At 43.8% G+C, this 25,092-nt stretch overlaps 2 protein-coding genes across 3 annotated transcripts; one reads left to right on the top strand and one right to left on the bottom strand.

Moving 5' to 3' along the window:
• Positions 1–422: 422 nt before the first annotated feature.
• On the bottom strand, positions 423–14,833 carry IFT25 (intraflagellar transport 25). 2 transcript variants are annotated; one of them, XM_054037081.1, is made up of 6 exons: positions 14,749–14,833; positions 9,220–9,331; positions 5,413–5,519; positions 4,519–4,587; positions 1,070–1,113; positions 423–636 (listed from the first exon to the last, which is right to left on the bottom strand). In XM_054037081.1, the coding sequence occupies exons 2-6, from the start codon at positions 9,315–9,317 to the stop codon at positions 529–531; spliced, it is 426 nt and encodes a 141-aa protein (XP_053893056.1). In that variant the 5' UTR covers positions 9,318–9,331; positions 14,749–14,833; the 3' UTR covers positions 423–528. The 2 variants fall into 2 exon arrangements, with proteins under 2 accessions (XP_053893056.1, XP_053893055.1); XM_054037080.1 differs by lacking the exon at positions 14,749–14,833 and adding an exon at positions 10,550–10,586.
• Positions 14,834–14,893: 60 nt separating this feature from the next.
• Positions 14,894–24,769, top strand: LRRC42 (leucine rich repeat containing 42). The gene is made up of 8 exons (XM_054037071.1): positions 14,894–14,983; positions 16,045–16,532; positions 17,929–18,060; positions 19,153–19,271; positions 22,023–22,111; positions 22,204–22,317; positions 23,551–23,635; positions 24,278–24,769. Exons 2-8 carry the CDS (start codon positions 16,060–16,062, stop codon positions 24,535–24,537), a joined length of 1,272 nt encoding a protein of 423 aa, XP_053893046.1. The 5' UTR covers positions 14,894–14,983; positions 16,045–16,059; the 3' UTR covers positions 24,538–24,769.
• The last annotated feature ends 323 nt before the right edge of the window (positions 24,770–25,092 follow it).

Genomic DNA, 25,092 nt, shown 5'->3' with positions numbered 1-25,092 from the left:
AATATTTCAATAGACATTATAATCATCCTGTTTTCTTACCTAGGGTTCTCAGCTGATCAGGAGTACCACAAGCTAATGAATTTTGGAAGGTCATATTTTAGGGTTGGGGAAATGGCTTCAAGTTTGACTATTTCAGACTTTTATTTTTTCTGTGAGGGAAATATTTTACAGAGAAACAAATATTCAATGGCATTTTAAAACAATGTATCTTAAATAGCCTTTTAATCTCAACATACTGCAATTCAGAAGTGGAATCAATTATACTCCTATGTTAATGGTTAAGCAAAAAGCAATTCTTCTACATTTGTACTCTACATTGGAAAACTACAAATGTATTACCAGAGTTAATAGTTGTACTGCATTACACATTAAATTGCTGGGGGGTGGGGTGGAGGGGGACGACACACATGACATACTGGAGCCATATTTTAAAAATCCATTTTAATATAATGTTTGAATAATAAATATATCCTTTATGCTACAAATATCATTACAAATAATTTTTGAGGCAATTCTTTAAATTTGGTCTTAAATATTTTCTGCTACTCCTTCTGCCGTCACTGTGTGCACTGAAACAAAATGATCAAAGGCAGATTTGATGATGAATCGCAAGTAGGTAGCTTGGAATTCAGGAAGCTGTAGAAGAGAAAAGGAGCTTATTATTTTCATTGTAATAATACACATGTTCAACAAGCTTCTGCAAAGAAGTTTAACGTTTAAAATATAACACAAGGATCAAGACATTTCTACATGCCAGTTTTCAGAGCTTTCTTGGGTTAGAGGAATCCAAAATAGCCCCCCTCTTTCCTTTGAAGCCCTGGAACTCATGAAACTTTCAAGACAATAGCTGGGCCAAGAAAGATTACCACACTTCTTCAGATAAATATTTAGCAAAGTTAGGAGCTCTAGCTATATGGATTTTTATACCATAATGTATAAGCACATATCCAAGACCTAGGGATGTATCTAAACCTCTAAAATAATATGTATTGAGTTGCGCTAATTGAAGGCATTTTTAACTAGTCTATCCACCCCTCCTACATGTGGCACTAATGCTGAATGTACTCACAGAAAATTCTTCCGTTTGAAGCGCCCCTTCTGTGTATTGTAAATCTAGAAAATAAATGTTATGTCAAACAATGAGTTAATATATATACAATGCTGTAATAAGTTTCCACTGGACTCGAAAGTTCCTGGAAGTTAAGGATTGTGAGTCTACATTTTATGCAAAAATTATTAACAAGCCGATTAAAGAATACAAACAATTTTAGTAATGTTCCAATTTAAATATACAAGCAATTAAACTGGTTTTTAAAATGTCTCTATGGGACATAAAAAAAAACTGTGTTGCATTATACTACTCAAATATGCTTTTAATTTTTGAGTATAAGATAAAATATACAAGTAGTACTTTTAGCACTTATATAGTGCTTTTTATCTTCAAAGTACTTTACAAACAATCAATCCTCACAATTGTCATTTATGGAATTATAAGTATTACAAATAATAAATAGCCCTATTTTATAGCTGGGCATACAGAGAGTGAGATTAAAGGGCCCACCTCAGGTCAACGAGTGAATCAGTGACACAGCTGAGATTAGAATTAAGTTATTCCTGTTTGAATAGGACATAAAGGGACAAACTGAGATTAAGACCCCATATTGTTGGCACAGTTCTTCATAACATCCTCAGTACACTAAATATAATTCAAAGACACAGGAATGAACATTTAATCTTGTCACATAATTTAATGTTTTCCATTTTTCTTACATGTGGTATATGGTTATGCAGTTTAAACAGCTCATCATCATCATATATCAGGGGGTAGCCGTGTTAGTCTGTATCTACAAAAACAACAAAGAGTCTGGTGGCACCTTAAAGACTAACAGATTTATTTGGGCATAAGCTTTCGTGAGTAAAAACCTCACTTCTTCGGATGCATAGAGTGAAAGCTACAGATGCAGGCATTATATACAGACACATGGAGAGCAGGGAGTTACTTCACAAGTGGCGAACCAGTGTTGACAAGGCCAATTCAATCAGGGTGGATGTAGTCCACTCCCAATAATAGATGAGGAGGTGTCAATTCCAGGAGAGGAAAAGCTGCTTCTGTAGTGAGCCAGCCACTCCCAATCCCTATTCAAGCCCAGATTAATGGTGTTGAATTTGCAAATGAATTTTAGTTCTGCTGTTTCTCTTTGAAGTCTGTTTCTGAAGTTTTTTTGTTCAATGACAGTGACTTTTAAATCTGTGATAGAATGACCAGGGAGATTGAAGTGTTCACTTACTGGCCAAACCGGACAGTCCCTCCGCAAAAGAATAAATGGACACAAATCGGACATCAGGAATGGTAACATACACAAGCCAGTAAGTGAACACTTCAATCTCCCTGGTCATTCTATCACAGATTTAAAAGTCACTGTCATTGAACAAAAAAACTTCAGAAACAGACTTCAAAGAGAAACAGCAGAACTAAAATTCATTTGCAAATTCAACACCATTAATCTGGGCTTGAATAGGGATTGGGAGTGGCTGGCTCACTACAGAAGCAGCTTTTCCTCTCCTGGAATTGACACCTCCTCATCTATTATTGGGAGTGGACTACATCCACCCTGATTGAATTGGCCTTGTCAACACTGGTTCGCCACTTGTGAAGTAACTCCCTGCTCTCCATGTGTCTGTATATAATGCCTGCATCTGTAGCTTTCACTCTATGCATCCGAAGAAGTGAGGTTTTTACTCACGAAAGCTTATGCCCAAATAAATCTGTTAGTCTTTAAGGTGCCACCAGACTCTTTATCATCATCATACTTTCAGTGTTTTAGTATTATTTGTGGATAGGCAACGGCTCCGATCAAGCAAACACTTATGCACATCATGCTTACCTTTAGGGCTTATGCTAAAGTTAAGCACATGCAAAAACATCTGCAGGATCCAGGCCTTTGTCTTTTTAGACAAGGGTTTAGTAAATGTCAAAAATTATATCACAACTACTGTGATAACATAAAATATAGCTCTAACATTTTAAACTTTCTACTATTCTAGTTTTCATTATGCCACCATTCTCACTTGATGTCAAAGGAGCCAACACAGAACCCAGTTCTGCAAACATTTATATATATAGGGCCCTACTAAATTCATGGTCCATTTTGGTCAATTTCATGGTCATAGGATTTTAAAAATCATAAATTTCATGATTTCAGCTATTTAAATCTGAAATTTCATGGTGTTGACCCAAAAAGGAGTTGTCGGGGGTGGGGTTGCAAGGTTATTGTAAAGGGGGTTGCGGTACTGCTATCCTTACTTCTGCGCTGCTGCTGGCGGTGGTGCTGCCTTCAGAGCTGGGCAGCTAGAAAGAGGCGACTGCTTGCCAGGGCCCCACTCTGAAGGCGGAGCTGCCGCCAGCAGCAGCACAGAAGTAAGCATGGCATGGTATAGTATTGCCACCCTGACTTCGCTACTCCTTGCAGATCTGGGGCCTCAGTCAAGAGCCGCCACTCTCTGGCTACCCAGGTCTGAAGGCAGAATTAAGGGTGGCATGGTATGGTGTTGCCACCCTTACTTCTGCGCTGCTGTTAGCGGGGTACTGCCTTCAGAGCTGGGCATCCGGCCAACAGACGCTGCTCTAAAGCTGCCCAGCTCTGAAGGCAGTGCAGAAGTAAGGGTGGCAATATTGCGACCTCCCCACCCCCCCAAAAAACCTCCCTTTTAGGTCAAGACCCCCAATTTGAAAAATGCTGGTCTCCCCCATGAAATCTGTATAATATAGGGTAAAAGCACACAAAAGACCACATTTCACAGGGAGAGACCAGATTTCACGGTCTGTGACACGTTTTTCATGGCCATGACTTTGGTAGGGCCCTATTTATATACACAGCAACTCTACTTCTTGTGAGCAGTCTGTTGGAATCAGTAGGACCACTCTCATAAGGAAAGTACTTGTATGCATCTGTGATTGTAGGATTAGGCCCATAGTGTAACAGTTTATGGTTTTTTATTTTTATTTTTTTTAAACAAAACAGGGTTTCCTGATAATTTAAATAATGAAAATTCAAATACAAACCTAAATTTACAAAACTCAGGGTTGAGAGAAACTAACAAAAGAGTGAAAGTTTTCAAACAAAGATCAACCTCTGCCGCATCCTCAAATACCTACTGAGCACACAGCAGTACCCAATTTAACATTATCATGATTTAGATTGCTGTGCTCTGGAAAATATTTTGTCTCTTAACAAGGCAGTTCTATTGCTATACTGTTTCAAGTCACACTGTTTTTTCACATATAATTTTCATGTGGATTTCCAGCATGTCACTCTGGTAACATTGATGGAATATTAATTTTTTATGGATTATATCCATAGTAATAAAAACAGCCAATCACAATCCTTTCCAGTATACCAAACAAATGTTATAAACTTTATTCTTCTAATGGTGTAAAGATATTAAGACAATGAGCAAATAGATAAAGGCCAACATAATTTCCACCCAATCAGAGCTGCTTCTCATTTGATTACTTACCTTTTTCGATACACACTTCAAAAGCTACTGGATCTTTAGATAAGCTTTTCTCAATCCTCAAACTCCGCACTAAAATATATTTAAAAAGAAATCAGCATAGACTGAGCACTGAAGTCTTCCTAGTTTCATATTACTGTTTTACTAATAACAACAGTACTTAACATCATGCATCACTTTTCATCTTCAAAGAATTTTACCAACATTAGCTAATTAATTTTCACAGTATCCTGTTGGGTAGGTAGGTAATCTTATCATCATCCTCATTTTACAGGTGGGGAAACTGAAGAAGAAAGTTTAAGTGATTTGGCCAAGATCAGCTAAAGCTTGAGTTCCTAAGTTCCTGGGCTCAAAGTACTTTCTCTTTCATAATATCTTTTCTCACATGATTACAGAAATTTGACAAAATGTAAATAAAGGACATAGAAGTTCATACTATGAAATTAAAAAGCAACACATTTAAAACAGATAAAGAGAAAATACTTTTTGATGAAACAATTTACAGAATTGTTTGAAGCAAATTATTTATTAATGATCATCATTTATAAGATAAATAATTTTAACCTAGTTAATGTAACTTTGTTGTACTAAACTATCAGGCCAATTTATCCTCATGCTTCAAGGCATAAATCAATCACTAGCTCAAGTCGGGGAAAATAATTCTCCTCCTCAACATATTATAACGATATAATGCACAAAGGCCAGGGCTATTAGGAAAGATGTTCGTCTTTCTCCAGCATATCCTGCTTCTACAATTAGTTCATGCAACATACTAGCCTCAAAGGATCACTGGTTTGCTGGCTTAGCTACATTCTTGTGGATTATTTTTTAAACTATTAGCTGCAGAATGTGATACTACTGTGAAAATTAAAACATGAAAATACATTGCGTTCTTACCTAAGTAACACTGGATTGTGAGTTTGCTGATTTTTACACATTTATGAAAACTAATAATGAATTCCTGGGGGAACATTCCTGTTGTTGTCCAAAACGTTTCTGAACTTCTGTTGTTAAAAAAAAGCAACATGACTTTTTATTTGTTACATGAAGTATGATATATTTATAAAAGAATGAGATCTGCAAAGTAATTTCTAGTTAGGCTCCTTTGAAAAGGAACAATATATATCTGAAGATCCATTACAATATCAATGTTTACCATATCTTCTCTCTCTCTTACAAACAGCCTCTATTTCCTTTACTGCTCGCAAGTCTGTTCATCACAGAATATTCCCAGATACTTGAATCTCACAGGCCACTCAGTTCAACAGCCTGTCTAAAATTTGGGTTTGAGTGACTCTCACCTAGGAAGAGCCTATTTAGATTAGCTTCGTTGTCATTCCCTCCCTTCTCCTTTCTGCTGCATTTCTCAATAACAAAAAATTCTGGCACAGTTAGACAATTCATACCTGCACATTAGACCACAACTGACCCACCCATTATGATACAGTCTTAGTTCCATGACCACGTACTATTTTTCCACAGAACCCCTGCCTCATTCAGTGCACAAGATGGATGGTGCTTTGGGAATGAATCAGGGTTGTTCGGTGAAGGAGGCTGTTGTCTGTAGGATCCCTGCTTCATTTGTTGCAGACGTTGAAGGTGTCTAGTGAATGAAGTGGAAGACTGCAGGAATAGAAAGGATGGTCTTATATATAAGGCAGATGAATGGTGCCCTGGAGAAATGGATTCTATCCCTACCTCTGTCATAGATTTCCTATGTGATGCTCGGCAAGTCACTTAAACCAAACTTTTCACAGATGGCAACTGTGATTCCTCATTTTCTGGGTGCCAACTTTAGATCCTGGGACTGAGCACTCACAGCTGCAACTGAAGTCAATGGAAGATGTGCTTTAAACATATAAAGTGCAATAAAATATTAAGTACTCTGAAAAATCAAGCCACAGGCTGTCTCCTATTAGGCACCCACAATTATTGGACATTTTTTACCTTACTGTCTCTGTGTCTCAATTCCCCATCTGTAAAACGGGGATAATAATGTCCCCTCATCTCACAGGGATGTTGTGAAAATTAAGTACTATTTGTGAAGCATTCAGATACTATAGTGAGGAGCACCACAGAAAAATCCATAAGGAAATTAATAAGAATGGCCATACAGGGTCAGACCAATGGTCCATCTAGCCCAGTAGCCTATCTTCCAACAGTGGCCAATGAACAGAATAGGGCAATTATCAAGTGATCTATCCCCTGTTGCCCAGTCCCAGTATCTGGCAGTCAGAGGCTTAGGGACACCCAGAGCATAGGGCTGCATAATAATTCTGTCTTCATAGATTCTAGGACTGGAAGGGACCTCGAGAGGTCATTGAGTCCAGTCCCCTGCCCGCATGGCAGGACCAAATACTGTCTAGACCATCCCTGATAGACATTTATCTAACCTACTCTTAAATATCTCCAGAGATGGAGATTCCACAACCTCCCTAGGCAATTTATTCCAGTGTTTAACCACCCTGACAGTTAGGAACTTTTTCCTAATGTCCAACCTAGACCTCCCTTGCTGCAGTTTAAGCCCATTGCTTCTTGTTCTATCCTTAGAGGCTAAGGTGAACAAGTTTTCTCCCTCCTCCTTATGAAGGATACCTGAAAACTGCTATCATGTCCCCTCTCAGTCTTCTCTTTTCCAAACTAAACAAACTCAATTCTTTCAGCCTTCCTTCTTAGGTCATGTTCTCAAGACCTTTCATCATTCTTGTTGCTCTTCTCTGTATCCTCTCCAATTTCTCTACATCTTTCTTGAAATGCGGTGCCCAGAACTGGACACAATACTCCAGCTGAGGCCTAACCAGCGCAGAGTAGAGCGGAAGAATGACTTCTCGTGTCTTGCTCACAACACACCTGTTAATACATCCCAGAATCATGTTTGCTTTTTTTGCAACAGCATCACACTGTTGACTCATATTTAGCTTGTGGTCCACTATAACCCCTAGATCCCTTTCTGCCGTACGCCTTCCTAGACAGTCTTTTCCCATTCTGTATGTGTGAAACTGATTTTTCCTTCCTAAGTGGAGCACTTTGCATTTGTCTTTGTTAAACTTCATCCTGTTTAACTCAGACCATTTCTCCAGTTTGTCCAGATCATTTTGAATTATGACCCTGTCCTCCAAAGCAGTTGCAATCCCTCCCAGTTTGGTATCATCCGCAAACTTGATAAGCATACTTTCTATGCCAATATCTAAGTCGTTAATGAAGATATTGAACAGAGACGGTCCCAAAACAGACCCCAGTGGAACCTCACTTGTTATGCCTTTCCAGCAGGATTGGGAACCATTAATAACAACTCTCTGAGTATGGTTATCCAGCCAGTTATGCACCCACCTTATAGTAGCCCCATCTAAATTGTATTTGCCTAGTTTATCGATAAGAATATCATGCGAGACCGCATCAAATGCCTTACTAAAGTCTAGGTATACCACATCCACAGCTTCTCCCTTATCCACAAGACTCGTTATCCTATCAAAGAAAGCTATCAGATTGGTTTGACACAATTTGTTCTTTACAAATCCATGCTGGCTATTCCCTATCACCTTACCACCTTCCAAGTGTTAGCAGATGATTTCCTTAATTACTTGCTCCATTATCTTCCCTGGCACAGAAGTTAAACTAACTGGTCTGTAGTTTCCTGGGTTGTTTTTATTTCCCTTTTTATAGATGGGCACTGTATTTGCCCTTTTCCAGTCTTCTGGAATCTCTCCCGTCTCCCATGATTTTCCAAAGATAATAGCTAGAGGCTCAGATACCTCCTCTATTAGCTCCTTGAGTATTCTAGGATGCATTTCATCAGGCCCTGCTGACTTGCAGGCATCTAACTTTTCTAAGTGATTTTTAACTTGTTCTTTTTTTTATTTTATCTGCTAAACCTACCCCCTTCCCATCAGCATTCACTATGTTAGGCATTCCTTCAGACTTCTCGGTGAAGACCGAAACAAAGAAGTCATTAAGCATCTCTGCCATTTCCAAGGTTCCTGTTACTGTTTCTTCCTCTTCACTGAGCAGTGGGCCTACCCTGTCTTTGGTCTTCCTCTTGCTTCTAACGTATTGATAAAAAGTCTTCTTGTTTCCCTTTATTCCCGTAGCTAGTTTGAGCTCATTTTGTGCCTTTGCCTTTCTAATCTTGCCCCTGCATTCCTGTGTTGTTTGCCTATATTCATCCTTTGTAATCTGTCCTAGTTTCCATTTTTTATATGACTCCTTTTTATTTTTTAGATCATGCAAGATCTCGTGGTTAAGCCAAGGTGGTCTTTTGCCACATTTTCTATCTTTCCTAACCTTCAGAGGAGGCTCTGAATAATGTGCAGTAAATTAGGCATAGGGCCACAAACTGAACAACAGGGATAAAACAAATATTGAATAGCTGTGCATTAAGTGAGTACTGGCCATCCTGTGCACTGATTAAGGCACGTATCCTGTGGAAAAATAGTATGTGGTCACGTAATTAAATATGGTATATAATGCATATACATACAGGGGCCAAAGTAAAGTTGCACTGACAACCTTAATTTTGGTAATTCCTCACTTTTGAGTGCTTCACTTTGCCACCTTAATGTTCTTTTATTAATAATAATAATATAACAATATAAAAACATAATAGCATAAAATCCAGTGATAGAACAAATGAATGTTAATGACACCAAAGCACTTTATTTCTCCAACAACCTTCACTTACATAAAGAACCAAACATCAAATCTTACCCATCAATGATGTTTTCAGGGGGGTATTTTTCATCACTTGATGTGGCTAGAACAACTTCAGCCCCTGGAGAGCTAAGGCACAGATCTGTTGATTTCATCCTTTCTTGTTGGTCTGCATGAGAACAAAAAAACCCAAAAGAAACGTTCTTAGAATATCACTGAATGGGAGCGTCTGTCCTCTTGTTGCCTAGCAGCCAAATTCAGTCTCTAACAGGAATTCAGAGAAAGTATGTTACACTCTTATGAGCAACACTCTAGTCTATCTCTTTTAAGATCTCTATGATACAACCACCGATATTTCTTGAGTTACAGTCAAAACAGTCCCCTCACACCACACTGCTGCCCACAAATAGTTCCAGTTCTAAAGAATAGCTGCTTGCATTTCTAATTGTATTCTTTATTAAAACGCTTGAAAATGCATTTTACATAATTAGAACATAGGTGTTTTTGACTAAGAAATATAGTGACAAGGATTTAAGAAAAATATTTTTTAAAATCATGAGTGTTTGCTGTAGTGCTGCCAAAGTAGCCAAACTACTAATAAATGATAATATATAATTATAGTACTTTGTGCTTTTCTGTAGAACCTAAGAATCCCAGAGAACTTTACAAAAAATAGTTAAGCCTTGCAATAAATGTCTTTATAAGTTAAAGTATGACTTTCCCCTTCTGGTATTCCCCCTATTTCCTCAGTATCTCTTCAGTTTCCCTATTTCTTTCCCCATTGTAGGTATTTTGGGCCCTAATCCTGCAATGAGATCTATGTGGATACAGGACCCGGGTCTTTGTCATGAGAGTGAACAAGGAATTATATGTGAGCTGGCAGGGTGATAAGACATCTAAAAAAAGCCAATGTCATTTTGGGTTGAATACACAGAGGCATTATGTCACAGAACAGGGAGCGGATAGATTCTCTCCATATGGCTTTGTTGAGACAAATAATGGATAGTTGTAGGGAGCTGAACACCAAAAAGATATAAACAGTTTTCAAGGAATTGAGCGAATGGCAACAATAATTAGGAGTCTGGAAGGACTTATTAAAGAATATTTAATAGAACAATGACTAGGGTGGCTAACTGCCTACAAGTGTTGGGAAAGGTATCCAACAAAGAAGGAGAAGAATCATTTAGGGATGTCAATGGAAAAGTTGAAGAATAGTGGGATGAAACTGAGCACATGATAATTTAGGCTGAATCACAAGAAACGTTTTCTAAGGGTGAGGTTGACTCTGGAATCATTTCCCTGGGAAGGGATGTCCATCACTTAATTTAAATTTAATCTAGTCCAAACTTTGGAAAATATGAAGTACAGGGCAATTACACTAACAGACCTCTATCATCTCCTGGCATCCATCAGCGCCTCCCCATGTCCCCGTCAAATCCCAGAGCCCCCTCCCAATTCCCCATATCCCCTCACCGCCTCCCCATGTCCCCTCCAAATCCCAGAGCCCCCTCCCAATTCCCCATATCCCCTCACCGCCTCCCCATGTCCCCGTCAAATCCCAGAGCCCCCTCCCAATTCCCCATATCCCCTCACCGCCTCCCCATGTCCCCTCCAAATCCCAGAGCCCCCGCCCAATTCCCCATATCCCCTCACCGCCTCCCCATGTCCCCGTCAAATCCCAGAGCCCCCTCCCAATTCCCCATATCCCCTCACCGCCTCCCCATGTCCCCTCCAAATCCCAGAGCCCCCTCCCAATTCCCCATATCCCCTCACCGCCTCCCCATGTCCCCTCCAAATCCCAGAGCCCCCTCCCAATTCCCCATATCCCCTCACCGCCTCCCCATGTCCCCGTCAAATCCCAGAGCCCCCTCCCAATTCCCCATATCCCCTCACCGCCTCCCCATGTCCCCGTCAAATCCCAGAGCCCCCTCCCAATTCCCCATATCCCCTCACCGCCTCCCCATGTCCCCTCCAAATCCCAGAGCCCCCTCCCAATTCCCCATATCCCCTCACCGCCTCCCCATGTCCCCGTCAAATCCCAGAGCCCCCTCCCAATTCCCCATATCCCCTCACCGCCTCCCCATGTCCCCGTCAAATCCCAGAGCCCCCTCCCAATTCCCCATATCCCCTCACCGCCTCCCCATGTCCCCGTCAAATCCCAGAGCCCCCTCCCAATTCCCCATATCCCCTCACCGCCTCCCCATGTCCCCGTCAAATCCCAGAGCCCCCTCCCAATTCCCCATATCCCCTCACCGCCTCCCCATGTCCCCGTCAAATCCCAGAGCCCCCTCCCAATTCCCCATATCCCCTCACCGCCTCCCCATGTCCCCTCCAAATCCCAGAGCCCCCTCCCAATTCCCCATATCCCCTCACCGCCTCCCCATGTCCCCTCCAAATCCCAGAGCCCCCTCCCAATTCCCCATATCCCCTCACCGCCTCCCCATGTCCCCGTCAAATCCCAGAGCCCCCTCCCAATTCCCCATATCCCCTCACCGCCTCCCCATGTCCCCGTCAAATCCCAGAGCCCCCTCCCAATTCCCCATATCCCCTCACCGCCTCCCCATGTCCCCTCCAAATCCCAGAGCCCCCTCCCAATTCCCCATATCCCCTCACCGCCTCCCCATGTCCCCGTCAAATCCCAGAGCCCCCTCCCAATTCCCCATATCCCCTCACCGCCTCCCCATGTCCCCGTCAAATCCCAGAGCCCCCTCCCAATTCCCCATATCCCCTCACCGCCTCCCCATGTCCCCTCCAAATCCCAGAGCCCCCTCCCAATTCCCCATATCCCCTCACCGCCTCCCCATGTCCCCGTCAAATCCCAGAGCCCCCTCCCAATTCCCCATATCCCCTCACCGCCTCCCCGTGTCCCCGTCAAATCCCAGAGCCCCCTCCCAATTCCCCATATCCCCTCACCGCCTCCCCGTGTCCCCGTCAAATCCCAGAGCCCCCTCCCAATTCCCCATATCCCCTCACCGCCTCCCCGTGTCCCCGTCAAATCCCAGAGCCCCCTCCCAATTCCCCATATCCCCTCACCGCCTCCCCGTGTCCCCGTCAAATCCCAGAGCCCCCTCCCAATTCCCCATATCCCCTCACCGCCTCCCCATGTCCCCTCCGAATCCCAGAGCCCCCTCCCAATTCCCCATATCCCCTCACCGCCTCCCCATGTCCCCTCCAAATCCCAGAGCCCCCTCCCAATTCCCCATATCCCCTCACCGCCTCCCCATGTCCCCTCCAAATCCCAGAGCCCCCTCCCAATTCCCCATATCCCCTCACCGCCTCCCCATGTCCCCTCCAAATCCCAGAGCCCCCTCCCAATTCCCCATATCCCCTCACCGCCTCCCCATGTCCCCTCCAAATCCCAGAGCCCCCTCCCAATTCCCCATATCCCCTCACCGCCTCCCCATGTCCCCGTCAAATCCCAGAGCCCCCTCCCAATTCCCCATATCCCCTCACCGCCTCCCCATGTCCCCTCCAAATCCCAGAGCCCCCTCCCAATTCCCCATATCCCCTCACCGCCTCCCCATGTCCCCGTCAAATCCCAGAGCCCCCTCCCAATTCCCCATATCCCCTCACCGCCTCCCCATGTCCCCTCCAAATCCCAGAGCCCCCTCCCAATTCCCCATATCCCCTCACCGCCTCCCCATGTCCCCTCCAAATCCCAGAGCCCCCTCCCAATTCCCCATATCCCCTCACCGCCTCCCCATGTCCCCGTCAAATCCCAGAGCCCCCTCCCAATTCCCCATATCCCCTCACCGCCTCCCCATGTCCCCTCCGAATCCCAGAGCCCCCTCCCAATTCCCCATATCCCCTCACCGCCTCCCCATGTCCCCGTCAAATCCCAGAGCCCCCTCCCAATTCCCCATATCCCCTCACCGCCTCCCCATGTCCCCTCCGAATCCCAGAGCCCCCTCCCAATTCCCCATATCCCCTCACCGCCTCCCCATGTCCCCGTCAAATCCCAGAGCCCCCTCCCAATTCCCCATATCCCCTCACCGCCTCCCCATGTCCCCTCCGAATCCCAGAGCCCCCTCCCAATTCCCCATATCCCCTCACCGCCTCCCCATGTCCCCTCCAAATCCCAGAGCCCCCTCCCAATTCCCCATATCCCCTCACCGCCTCCCCATGTCCCCTCCAAATCCCAGAGCCCCCTCCCAATTCCCCATATCCCCTCACCGCCTCCCCATGTCCCCTCCAAATCCCAGAGCCCCCTCCCAATTCCCCATATCCCCTCACCGCCTCCCCATGTCCCCTCCAAATCCCAGAGCCCCCTCCCAATTCCCCATATCCCCTCACCGCCTCCCCATGTCCCCTCCAAATCCCAGAGCCCCCTCCCAATTCCCCATATCCCCTCACCGCCTCCCCATGTCCCCTCCAAATCCCAGAGCCCCCTCCCAATTCCCCATATCCCCTCACCGCCTCCCCATGTCCCCGTCAAATCCCAGAGCCCCCTCCCAATTCCCCATATCCCCTCACCGCCTCCCCATGTCCCCTCCAAATCCCAGAGCCCCCTCCCAATTCCCCATATCCCCTCACCGCCTCCCCATGTCCCCTCCAAATCCCAGAGCCCCCTCCCAATTCCCCATATCCCCTCACCGCCTCCCCATGTCCCCGTCAAATCCCAGAGCCCCCTCCCAATTCCCCATATCCCCTCACCGCCTCCCCATGTCCCCTCCGAATCCCAGAGCCCCCTCCCAATTCCCCATATCCCCTCACCGCCTCCCCATGTCCCCGTCAAATCCCAGAGCCCCCTCCCAATTCCCCATATCCCCTCACCGCCTCCCCATGTCCCCGTCAAATCCCAGAGCCCCCTCCCAATTCCCCATATCCCCTCACCGCCTCCCCATGTCCCCTCCAAATCCCAGAGCCCCCTCCCAATTCCCCATATCCCCTCACCGCCTCCCCATGTCCCCTCCAAATCCCAGAGCCCCCGCCCAATTCCCCATATCCCCTCACCGCCTCCCCATGTCCCCTCCAAATCCCAGAGCCCCCTCCCAATTCCCCATATCCCCTCACCGCCTCCCCATGTCCCCGTCAAATCCCAGAGCCCCCTCCCAATTCCCCATATCCCCTCACCGCCTCCCCATGTCCCCTCCAAATCCCAGAGCCCCCTCCCAATTCCCCATATCCCCTCACCGCCTCCCCATGTCCCCTCCAAATCCCAGAGCCCCCTCCCAATTCCCCATATCCCCTCACCGCCTCCCCATGTCCCCTCCAAATCCCAGAGCCCCCTCCCAATTCCCCATATCCCCTCACCGCCTCCCCATGTCCCCGTCAAATCCCAGAGCCCCCTCCCAATTCCCCATATCCCCTCACCGCCTCCCCATGTCCCCTCCAAATCCCAGAGCCCCCTCCCAATTCCCCATATCCCCTCACCGCCTCCCCATGTCCCCTCCAAATCCCAGAGCCCCCTCCCAATTCCCCATATCCCCTCACCGCCTCCCCATGTCCCCTCCAAATCCCAGAGCGCCCCCCCAATGCCCCACATCCCTGCCCCATACCCCGGGCTCCCTCCCACAGTCCCTCCATTATCCTGTCACCCCAGCCCCACATCTCCCCTGGGTGCCCGCCCCTGGCTCCGGGACTCGCCTCTTGTCTGGGGTGGAGACGCCGCGCGCTCCCGCCTGGGGCTCCCCGCCGCTTTCTCCGCCCGCGCACGCACGCGCGCGCGCGCTCCCCTGGCTCAGCTCCCCCGGCGCGCCCCCGCTCTCCCCTTTGTGGCCCCGGGGCGCTCCCGGGGTGGGACTGGCCTGTGTCGCGCCCCGGCCCCTGCGAGCGGCCGCGCCGAGCGGGGGCTCTCGGGACGGCCCGTGCCCGGGGCCAGGTAGGTGACGGTCGGGGGGTTCGGGCCGAGCGGCTCCGGGGCCGGGGAAACTTTCCCAGCGCCCGCGAGAGCCCCAGGCTCGGAGCGACGGACCCCGCGGGGCGGGGCGGGGCGGGCCCGGGGCAGGGGGCGCTGCTCCGCCAGCAGCGGGGCTGAGGGGCACGACCCTACCCCGGCCAGGGGCCAGGCCTGGGAGCGGCCCCCGCCCGAGGGGGGCTGAGGGGGCCGGGCCGGGGCCGGCTGAGCCGAGCCCGCGGCCGGACGGCGCCAGGGACCGGAGCGGACACCCCCCGGCCTGGCCTGTCTGCGCCCCGCGGCGCGGCCCGGAGCAGGGGGGCAGCAAACGCCCCGCTGGGGAAAGGTTCCGCGCAGGAGCCCCCCGGGCCGAGCGGCGCCTGTTGCATCCCAGAAAACAGCCGCCGACCGCCCGTGGCCGCCAGGGGGCTGCGCCGAGCCCATCGCAGCGTCAGACAAAGCCGAGTCCCGCGGCTCTGCGCCGCGCCGCGCCGCCGAGAGGGGCAGACGTGTCCCCGTTTGCAGGCCGAGCCGGTGGCAGGGCAGCGCCGATGAAAGCCCCGCCGCCAGGTCTGCAGCGTGGAGCAAGGAGGTGGTGCACGAGACAAACTTCTGTAGCGCTCTCACCATTTCCCGCAGCCCTAATCGATCAGCATGTTAACGGGCAGGCCCCAGGGGCAGCGTACAGGACTATATGAATGCACCAGTTGTAATGTACTGAGTACTGTAGTGCGTAAGGTATAGCAAGCATGGTGCCCTGCTAAATGGAATCCGAGCAACACCATGTTAGTACTGATGATCAAGGAGGACTGGTGTGTGGAAAAGACCTGTCATTCCGAAGCAAAAGTCCTGAGTTCTAGTCCCATATTTGTTTTGCTGGCAGCTGGGGTGTATATGTATCATACGCAGCCACACTGTCACGATACCATATGGGTACACTATCATTTGCTGCCTAGGGCACCAAAGGAAATGAACTTGGAATTGATATTTCCAAAATAGTATAATTTGTTTCAATTATTTATCTGGCTCTCCTTTTGTTTTTGCAGAAACTGTAAAGGGGAATGTCTTACTGCCTCAAGTCAGAAAGCCTTTTGGATACAGGCCCAATATACGTGCGTGAAAATGGGCACCTGTATATGGTAAATCAGGGTTCTGGCACTGTAAAAAATGCCACTCCAAAACCAAGGCCTTTTAGACTATTTTCTAAAGGATTCTCTGTGGAGCTTTGTATGAACAGAGAAGATGACAGTGCAAGGAGAGAGAGAACAGATCATTTCATCTTTACTTATACTAAGGAGGGGAATCTCCGATACTCAGCCAAGTCTCTCTTCGGCCTAGTGTTGGGTTACATTTCTGACAATGTTGATCATATTGATTCGTTGATTGGCTTTCCAGAGCAGATTGCTGAAAAGCTGTTTTCTGCTGCAGAAGCAAGGCAAAAGTTCACAGAACCAGTTACAGGACTCAGAGCACTACAAAAATTTACTGAGGCTTATGGAAGTCTGGTGCTTTGTTCATTATGTTTACAGAATAGGTAAGTGCATTGAGTAACATAAATGTGTGAGGCTCTGCTAGTGTTTTTACTTAAGTGTTTCCATTTTTTTACTTAAATATAAACAGTTCCTTGATTTGGATTATTAAATTATATTTGTTCATTCCATAAAATATTGTTGGTAAATAGCATTTGGTTTAATTCTTGTATCTGTAATGCAAAACCCCTAATACGGCCAGTTAATCCTCCAAATCCACACGAACACATTCTGCAACCTGAATTGAAGGATAAAACCTGCAGCTTTATTTTTAACATGCTAACACCTAGCACTTGTATGGTGCTTTAAAACCTAATCCTCAGAACATACCTACCTTATTGTCTGCAGGATAGTTTTAGCCATGTCAGTCCCAGGGTATTAGAGAGACAAGGTGGGTGAGGTAATAATATCTTTTATTGGACCTTCTGTTGGTGAGAGAGACAAGCACACAGTCCCACTGGGAGGTTCCATGTCTACTATTGCATTTCATTTTAAGGGTATCAGTACCCCCAAGATATGGGGGAGAAAAGGATAGTCTTGTAATTATATCACAGGTTTTGAAGTCAGAAGACTAGTACTACATTTTATTAATTACTATTTTTATCTAGATGTGTTGCATGCCCTCCATATTAAATACACCTTGCCCAGGGATGTTATCCCTCTCCACTCTTCTCTGGACAAGTTCTAACTCAACAAGAAACATTTCTCCTTACAAGGCTTAAAATAGGATTATACCCCTCTAAAACCTTGTCCCTGGTGAAGTACCTTCCTATGCTATAACAATTTAGGGGTTTTTTTTGGTACATTCACAGAGTTTATGGACTTTTCAGTCCTTTAAATATGAATCAGTATAAATCAAAGCATATAGGCACATCATTCTTGGATGCCAAAGGTGACATGAGCAATATAGGAAAGTTTTAATAAAAAAAATCACACGTACCAGGTGTCACTTCATCCTCCAAATGATCAAATTTTTTGCCAGTCTACTCGTGAATTGTCCTTTTCGTGGGTGAAAGATGGCTTCTGCTGTAGGATCTTTGTGTTCTCTTTATTTCACTAATCAAGGTTTTTGTCTTTGGCCATGAAACGTCAGTTTTACCATTTGGCAAGCTGTGCTGCTGGAATTAGACTGATATAGCTTGAGATCTAGTAATAATAGCTGTCTTTGCAAGTTGAAGTCACTAGTTACAGAGCAAGTACTTTTTGAGTCAGATCTGAGCCACAATGTTGGTATAAGACATTGAGTAAGTACTTGAGCATGTGTTCCACATGGACTGCAGCCTGGGTAGATAAGAAGAGACTGTGCTCATTTGGGGCATTTTTCACATAGCAGAGAGTCGGCACCTTCTAGGACTATACCTCTTGTGCATCTAAACGTTGATAGCTTTCTGCTCTTTACAGATATCTGGTTATTTCTGAAAAACTTGAAGAAATTAAGTCTTTCAGGGAGCTGACCTGCTTGGATCTTTCCTGTTGTAAACTTGGAGATAACCATGAATTGCTAGAACATATCACCAAAGAAGCTCTGTCTAGGTACCAATTTATTGATATATATAACTGACCAGCATTTTCTTTTCCATCACCAAGAAATTCACAGAATCACACTGTCTCTTTAAAGGAAAGTTTCACAGGCAACAAGCACTTTTATTGGGGTTTTTAGTTGTTTATAAATTCTCTTCTTCAGGTGAAAAAAGCATACATCAGAACTAATAAAACAAATTGCATGATACCAGGCATGTACTGAGTCTTTAGATATGATCTACAATTATGAAAGTTGAAATAAAAGTACTCTACTATCCAACATAAAGACCAATTGTTTTGTATATTTTTCATTTTCTGTTTATAGTATACACTCATTATTGCAAAACTTAATTTCCAACTGCTGTAGACTTTCCCTATTAAATTTGCTTATTGATTTTTTGGGAGAAAACTTTATCAAAATAATCATTTTAACTGAATCAGTATGTCAGCATGAGACATTCCTAACTTACATATTTTGTCCAGTATGTGTTTGCTAAAATGTTTATATAACAGTCTTTTCAAGCTTCCAGAGATCTAAAAGGTAGAATATTGTGAAACTTTATTAGATAGGTTAACTGTGTTTGTTAATTAATAACTGTTGTTACTACATAAGACTTCCATGCATTTGATTCAAGGTTGTGTTTTAAAGGGATGCCGTGGAAGTATATCTATAAATTTTGGGGGATTTCATTTATTCTTCTTTGCAACCCTTCCTTGTATCTCCTACCAATTTTGTCCTTTCCTATATGTCAAGCAAGGATTTTACTTCTCCAGTTTTGAATGGGGTTGAAATTGACAAGCCTAATTGTCCTTAACTTCAGGTTACAAAGAATCTTATTGCCTGTGTCATCAAGCTGTTGTGTTCTAGTGTTGCCTGTGTCAGTGAAATTTTGGCAATAGTTTGTAAGGCAATTACTTCAGCAGAGCCTTCAGCGGGAACAGGGAGAATACCAGAGGCCTCTTGTTTTATTAGTCCTTTTAATATCAGCAAAGGAGTGGTAGATTGAGCAGGTGTTAGGGGAAGATTCACATGAAATGCTAACAATTTTACTAAAAACTTTGAAATTATTCCTTTATAAACTAACTTTACATTCCTTATCCTAGTGTAACTCGGCTCCTCCTGAAGGATAATTGTTTGTCAGATGCAGGTCTTCGCAAAATGACAGCGCCAGTTCGAGTGATGAAAAGGGGACTGGAAAATCTTTCTGTATTAGATTTGTCTTGTAAGTATGTCAAAGTGCCTCATAATTTACATTTAGAAACACATAGTTACTTCTCATCTAGGGTTCCTCCTAGTTAATATTGAAAGGAAACAATTGTTCAAAATTAGCCCCAACATCAGGAGTCCAAACAAGGACTTCATTGACAGCTTGCCAGAATTCACGTGTTGCATCTATAGCCTTATCCTGCTGCACCGAAGTTAGTGAAAGCAGAAATCAGGCCCTTGATTGGCATAAATACACCATTTAAATGAACATTTATGCATTCCAAAGTGGAACTTGAACTAGTCAATATCCAAGCTGAGTGACTCAGCACTGAATTTATAATCTAAGTTTTGCATTTTACTACTAATAAATATGACATGAACCTGACAATATCATCCTTTGTCTAGTCTTTCTGCTAGGGTGGTGACTATTCAACATGTAAACTTTTTACACAGAGAACAAGACTAAGGTGTCCATCATCTTAGTCTCAAATACAACATCAAAAGAAAACTTTCTGAACTTTTTTCAGAGTAGCAGCTGTGTTAGTCTGTATCCGCAAAAAGAACAGGAGTACTTGTGGCACCTTAGAGACTAACAAAATTATTAGAGCATAAGCTTTCGTGGATTCTATATGCATCCGAAGAAGTGGGCTGTAGTCCACGAAAGCTTATGCTCTAATAAATTTGTTAGTCTCTAAGGTGCCACAAGTACTCCTGTTCTTTTTTCTGAACTTGACATTAACAAAGGATACTGATTATCGGTGGAGCTCACAGCACTAGCTGTTATGAAGGTTGCCTGTCACTTCCTATCCTGTGTTCTCAGTTGCTTATAACTTTACCAGACTATCCAGTTGGGGTGAAATATTCTATGCTCGGTGTCTGATTTCTTCTGGAAAACTTCAGCCAGAATCATTCAGCCATTTCCAAGAACAAGGCTAGGGAAAAATGTTATTTTGTCCATGTTAAAAAATTCTGGCTACCTTTGCTTTGAAAAGCTCTATCACCTCCATGCTCTGGAACAGGGACCTGAAATTTGGAAGATGGTGGCCTTTGAGGGGTGTGCCTTTTGCTGACCATGTTGAAAATCTGCCCAAATTTTGCCAAGTTATAAGCCTTTGAAAAGTTACAGTTTGCACATGCTCATTAGACACATTTTTTTTTTAGATTTTAGCAGTTAAATTCCCTACAATTGCATCTGTGCTGAGCAGAACCTTCCCTGCAATTGCAGCTTTGCGCCATGCAGGGTCTAAGCACCTGAAGTGAGATCAGGGAGTCCGTTTCCCCCGTGCTCTCAATGCTGCCCCCACTGGACCAGGCAGTATGAAAGAGGAAGCTGCCTGATTAAATTTTTTTTTTCTATTTCGCTTTTTTAGGAAACCTAAGAAATTGCATACAAAATGCTATTTTAAAAACACTTCAGGTTGCAAAGTCAAGCACTCAAAAGTTAGCCTTAATTCTAGTGTTTCCTGTCTGTGTAACCCTAATTTGGCCCCCTTGTGAGTATGCAATATGATAGTCTTTAATTCCATGAGCACTTACTATTTTTTTCCCCACAGCACCTCTCATTCAGTGCACTGCACGGACCTGCTTTGGGAATGAGTCAGGGTTGTATTTTGAAAGAGACTGATGTTGGTCGGATCCCTGCTTCATTTGCAAAAGTTGGAAGATGTGTAGTTAATGAGGCAGGAGGCTACAGAAAGAGAAGGGACAGTCTCTCAGTTAAGGTAGTTGAATACTGTGCTGGAGAACTGGATTTTGTCCCTGTGTGATAATGGGCAAGATGTGAAAAGTCTGACTTTTCACAGGTGACTATTTATTTGCATGTTCCTCATTTTTTGGGTGCCTAACCTGAGACCCTGGTGACTGGCTTACAGAAGTGCTGAGCATTCACAGCTACAACTGAAGTCACTGGGAGCTTTGACTAGATAAAGTGCTATATAATGCTAAATAGTTTCAGACATCGGGTCCTAATTGTTTCAAATTAGCCACTCAGAATGCGTGGATACTTTTGAGCTTAATCTCTGTGCCTCAGTACTTCATTTGTAAAATGGGGATAATAATTCCCCCTCTTCTCACAGGGATATTGTGAACATTAACAAATATGTGAAGCACTTATACTATTGTGATAAGTGCCATAGAAAAGCTCATGAGAAAAATAATTCTGTCTTCAGAATAGGTTTGAATATTACGCAGTAAATAAAGTATAGGCCACACTTTGAACAACAAGGAGAAAAGAAAATATTGAATAGTTGCTCATTAAGTGAGCAGCCTCCATTCCATGCACTGAATGAAAAATATGCAACCATGTAATTAAACACTGGCTCATAATGCATACACCTCACGGGACTGCATTAAGGTTGCATAGGCAGCCTCAACCCTGGCATTTCCTATCTTTTGGTGCTTGACTTTGCAACCTTACATTAAAAGAACATTAGTTTTCGTGTGCAATAAATGTATATTTACATATGCACAAGTATGGCTTATATATTTATAATGTTTAACCTAATTGAAGTTGTCTATGAAAGCTTAATTTTGCTCTGCAGAGAAAAAAAATCAGTTTCAAATAACTTTCAAAACATGGAGCATGTTAATATAAATGTGCCGGAATAGCTTATAAAATATTTACCAAGGGAATAATTGGTTGCTTGCTAGTATAACATTTGTATTGTCTTTTTTCCACACCTACATTTTAATACTTTAAAAAAAAAATGGTTTTGCAGAACACACCTATATAGTCATGCAACTTAATCTAACCTTTTTGATTTTATAGGTAACCCTGAAATCACTGATACGGGAATTGGATACCTTTTTTCTTTCAAGAAGCTGAATTATTTGGATATTTCTGAAACAGGTCTCAAGGTAAAACAGAATTTCCACCCAAGTCTGTTACATATATACAACATGATCAAATGCTCTTCTACATAGTCTGCTTTATATCCTTCTTTCACCAGGATGTTAAGGCAGTCATTCAGAGGCTCCAGACCCAAATAAGCTTAGTTCACTCAAAAGTGCCTCTGAAAGAATTTGATCATAGTAACTGCAAAACAGAGGGATGGGCAGAGCAGGTATGTTCTTTTTTTAATTTTTTTTTTTAACCAAACCAAAGTGTGTCCTTTTCAGTCACAAATCATTTCACATCACCCAGTGAGGTTCTATATCTTTTTAATATTTCATTCTGAGAAAACAGATGTTATAAAGAGCTTAGAGAATGAACATGTTCTTCATTCTTACATGCCTGAGGAAGTATCCAGAGGTTGCATTGACTGCTGACAGCCAGGATCAAACATAAATTTGCAGAGAATAAAGCAGAGTGCAGGTATTCTCACTTTGTCAAATAATGTGCTCAGACTGTTAAGGCCACTTGAAGCAAAATGAAGCATTGCATGCTGGAGCTTCTGCATGGGCAGCTTTAAGCTGCATTAGAGACCTCTGAGCCACATTTGGATGTTACAGCACACTCTGCTTACCCTTCTGTTAGGGAAATTACAACTGCAGGAATTTCATTGTAACAGACTGAGGTATATCTATACTGCAGAGACCATATTGGCATAGCCACATCCCTATAGCTATGCCAGCATAACTGCACAGTGTAGACTCAGCAACTGAAGGGGTTTTGCAGTGATATAGAAACATCACCTCCCTGAACAACGGTAGCTAGGGTGATGGAAGTATTCATTGACATAGCTGAGTCTACCCTGGGGTTAGGTTGGCATAGCGATGTCTGTTGGGGCGTAGTTTTTTCACACCCCTGACTGAGATAGCTATGTTGATCTGACTTCTAAGTGAAGACCAAGTCTAAGGCCATGTCTGGGGGAAGAAAGTTGCACTAGTTAAATTAAATTGATTTTAAATCAATCTAGTTAAACTGGTGCAACTTCTGTGTGTGCCGTACCATCCAAATGTGGCTCAAAGTTCTATAATGCAGCTTAAAGTTGCCCATCCAGAAGCTCCAGCGTGTAAGAGGAGAATCACAACCATAGAGACTCCTACTGTAATGGAAGTGTTGTAAGGGGACATGTTAGTTGCAGGTGTTTTTCTGTTTCTCGACGGTCCTTCATCTTGCTTCATATATGCATCAGAATTCCTGTTTGATAAGATAGTGTCCATAAGAATTGGAGGAGGGAATATTTTACTTAGGTTGCTAATACTTAAAGCTTTTACTGAAAACTGATGTTGCTATACAAGTCATCTTTGATGGGTAATATGGCATAAAAAAGCTAAAGAGTAAGGTGTAGAGTTGTTTCTGATGATCATTTCTTTTAAGAAAATAATTCAAAATAATTTAAATCATGTTTCAGACAGTGTTGCAGTGGGAGCAGTTGGCTATGAAAACTGTCAAGCCCAAGGAAAACTTGAAGTCCAGAACGGCAGCTCAGCAGTTCTGTACGTAACTGTGTGAGGCTCTGAATAACTTGTTCATTAAACTTGTACATTATTTTTACACTAAATTTATTAAAAAAAAAAATAAAAAAATAAAGTGGCATATGGAATGTATACCTGCAGCCACTTGTGAAACTGAACGTTTTTCACTTATACAACATCTTTAAAGTTACAAAATATCTAAAAAGTGATTGACCTTGCTTTTAGTGAATAGATTTTTTTTCATCTGATGGAATATGACATAGGTAAATCCAATTCACTGACAGTTTAAGCTCAAGTGCGTTGAAACCAATGGGAGTCTGTTGGCCTCAGTGGGTTTTGGGTTAGTTCTTGAGGCAGCTGGAATCTGGTAACCCAGGTCATTTTCAGCTTGGTCATCTGCCTTTGTATAAAGTGATTAAATTAAGCACAAAATCCTCCCTTTGTAATCTGATTAGCACATCTCCCAACAAAAATGAATGAATAATATAAAACAATCTTATGTGTTGTATTGATTAAATACAGCCAAATATTGAAAAATTGCTTTTATTTCTAAATATTAAGGCTTTGTAGCTGTACTAAACATGGCTTAACAAATGATGAATAGCTTTTGTGCCAATATTGCATTAGAGAGCAGGCTTAACTGTGTTTTGGGTTTTTTTGTAGATGGAAAGAGACGCAGGATAGAAGAACCAGTCAAGTGCACATTGGTGCAGACTAAAGCAAAAGCTTCTGAAAACTTGCAGTTCTATAAGGATGAAGTACAAAACTGCCATTTCCCTTTATTGAAAAAGGAGGCTGCAGCTAGCCACCAATTAAAGAAAAATAAAGAGAAAGGTTTAACTGAACAAGAGAGAGAACGAACTTCAAAGCAGAAGCACGCATGCCTGACCATGGAAGATTGGGACTTGTTGAATACCTATTGATGTAGGCAGATTTCCCTTTTTTTCTGGTGGTAAAGTTGGTAGAAGTATCAATATGAATTTGTGTCTGGAGAAAGGAGACTGATATTTTTTAAAACAGCAGTGGCATAGCAGCAAATTATAGCTACTCGTGTTGGGAGAGGAGAGTGCTAGACCCAAGAGGTGGAGTGATGATCATTCTAATGTATATTTTCTATACACAATTTTTTCAAATAAATTTTGACGTCATCCTTAACTAATGCCTGTGACATGCATAACACATTGAGGGAAATGGTTCTCCTTAAGTCTTGCTCTGTACAGCATCCCCAGTGGCAGAAACTGATTATCACTTAGCCCAACTGCCTCTTCAGTTCAGTAGCACTCTGCACAACACCACCAGCAGTGTAGAACTTGAAACTTACTTAGCTTGAGAGATTCTAGTCAGTCAGGTTCTACTGCTAGTAGAAAGCATTGTGGGCGTCAGAGTTTGAAGTCATCACTATGGTAAGCAAGTATGAGTGACTAATCTGTTTGTAAAGTGTCATTTGATTGTAATGGTGCTATACTAATCCTTATCTA

Source organism: Malaclemys terrapin, chromosome 8, assembly GCF_027887155.1.
Source record: "Malaclemys terrapin pileata isolate rMalTer1 chromosome 8, rMalTer1.hap1, whole genome shotgun sequence".
NCBI lineage: Eukaryota > Metazoa > Chordata > Testudines > Emydidae > Malaclemys > Malaclemys terrapin.
Note: the sequence above shows the minus strand (reverse complement) of the source record. Positions and strands in the feature narration are given on the sequence as shown.

What these genes read in the sequence shown, in the direction of transcription:
- LRRC42 (XM_054037071.1), top strand. Translation starts at nt 16,060, where the DNA reads ATGTCTTACTGCCTCAAGTCAGAAAGCCTTTTGGATACAGGCCCAATA. An exon ending in CAGAGGGATGGGCAGAGCAG is followed by an intron (nt 22,318 to 23,550) that starts GTATGTTCTTTT and finishes ATCATGTTTCAG; the next exon opens with ACAGTGTTGCAGTGGGAGCA. An exon ending in AACGGCAGCTCAGCAGTTCT is followed by an intron (nt 23,636 to 24,277) that starts GTACGTAACTGT and finishes GTTTTTTTGTAG; the next exon opens with ATGGAAAGAGACGCAGGATA.
- IFT25 (XM_054037080.1), bottom strand. An exon ending in CCTGAAAACATCATTGATGG is followed by an intron (nt 5,520 to 9,219) that starts GTAAGATTTGAT and finishes TTTTAACAACAG; the next exon opens with AAGTTCAGAAACGTTTTGGA. An exon ending in CACAATCCAGTGTTACTTAG is followed by an intron (nt 4,588 to 5,412) that starts GTAAGAACGCAA and finishes AATATATTTTAG; the next exon opens with TGCGGAGTTTGAGGATTGAG.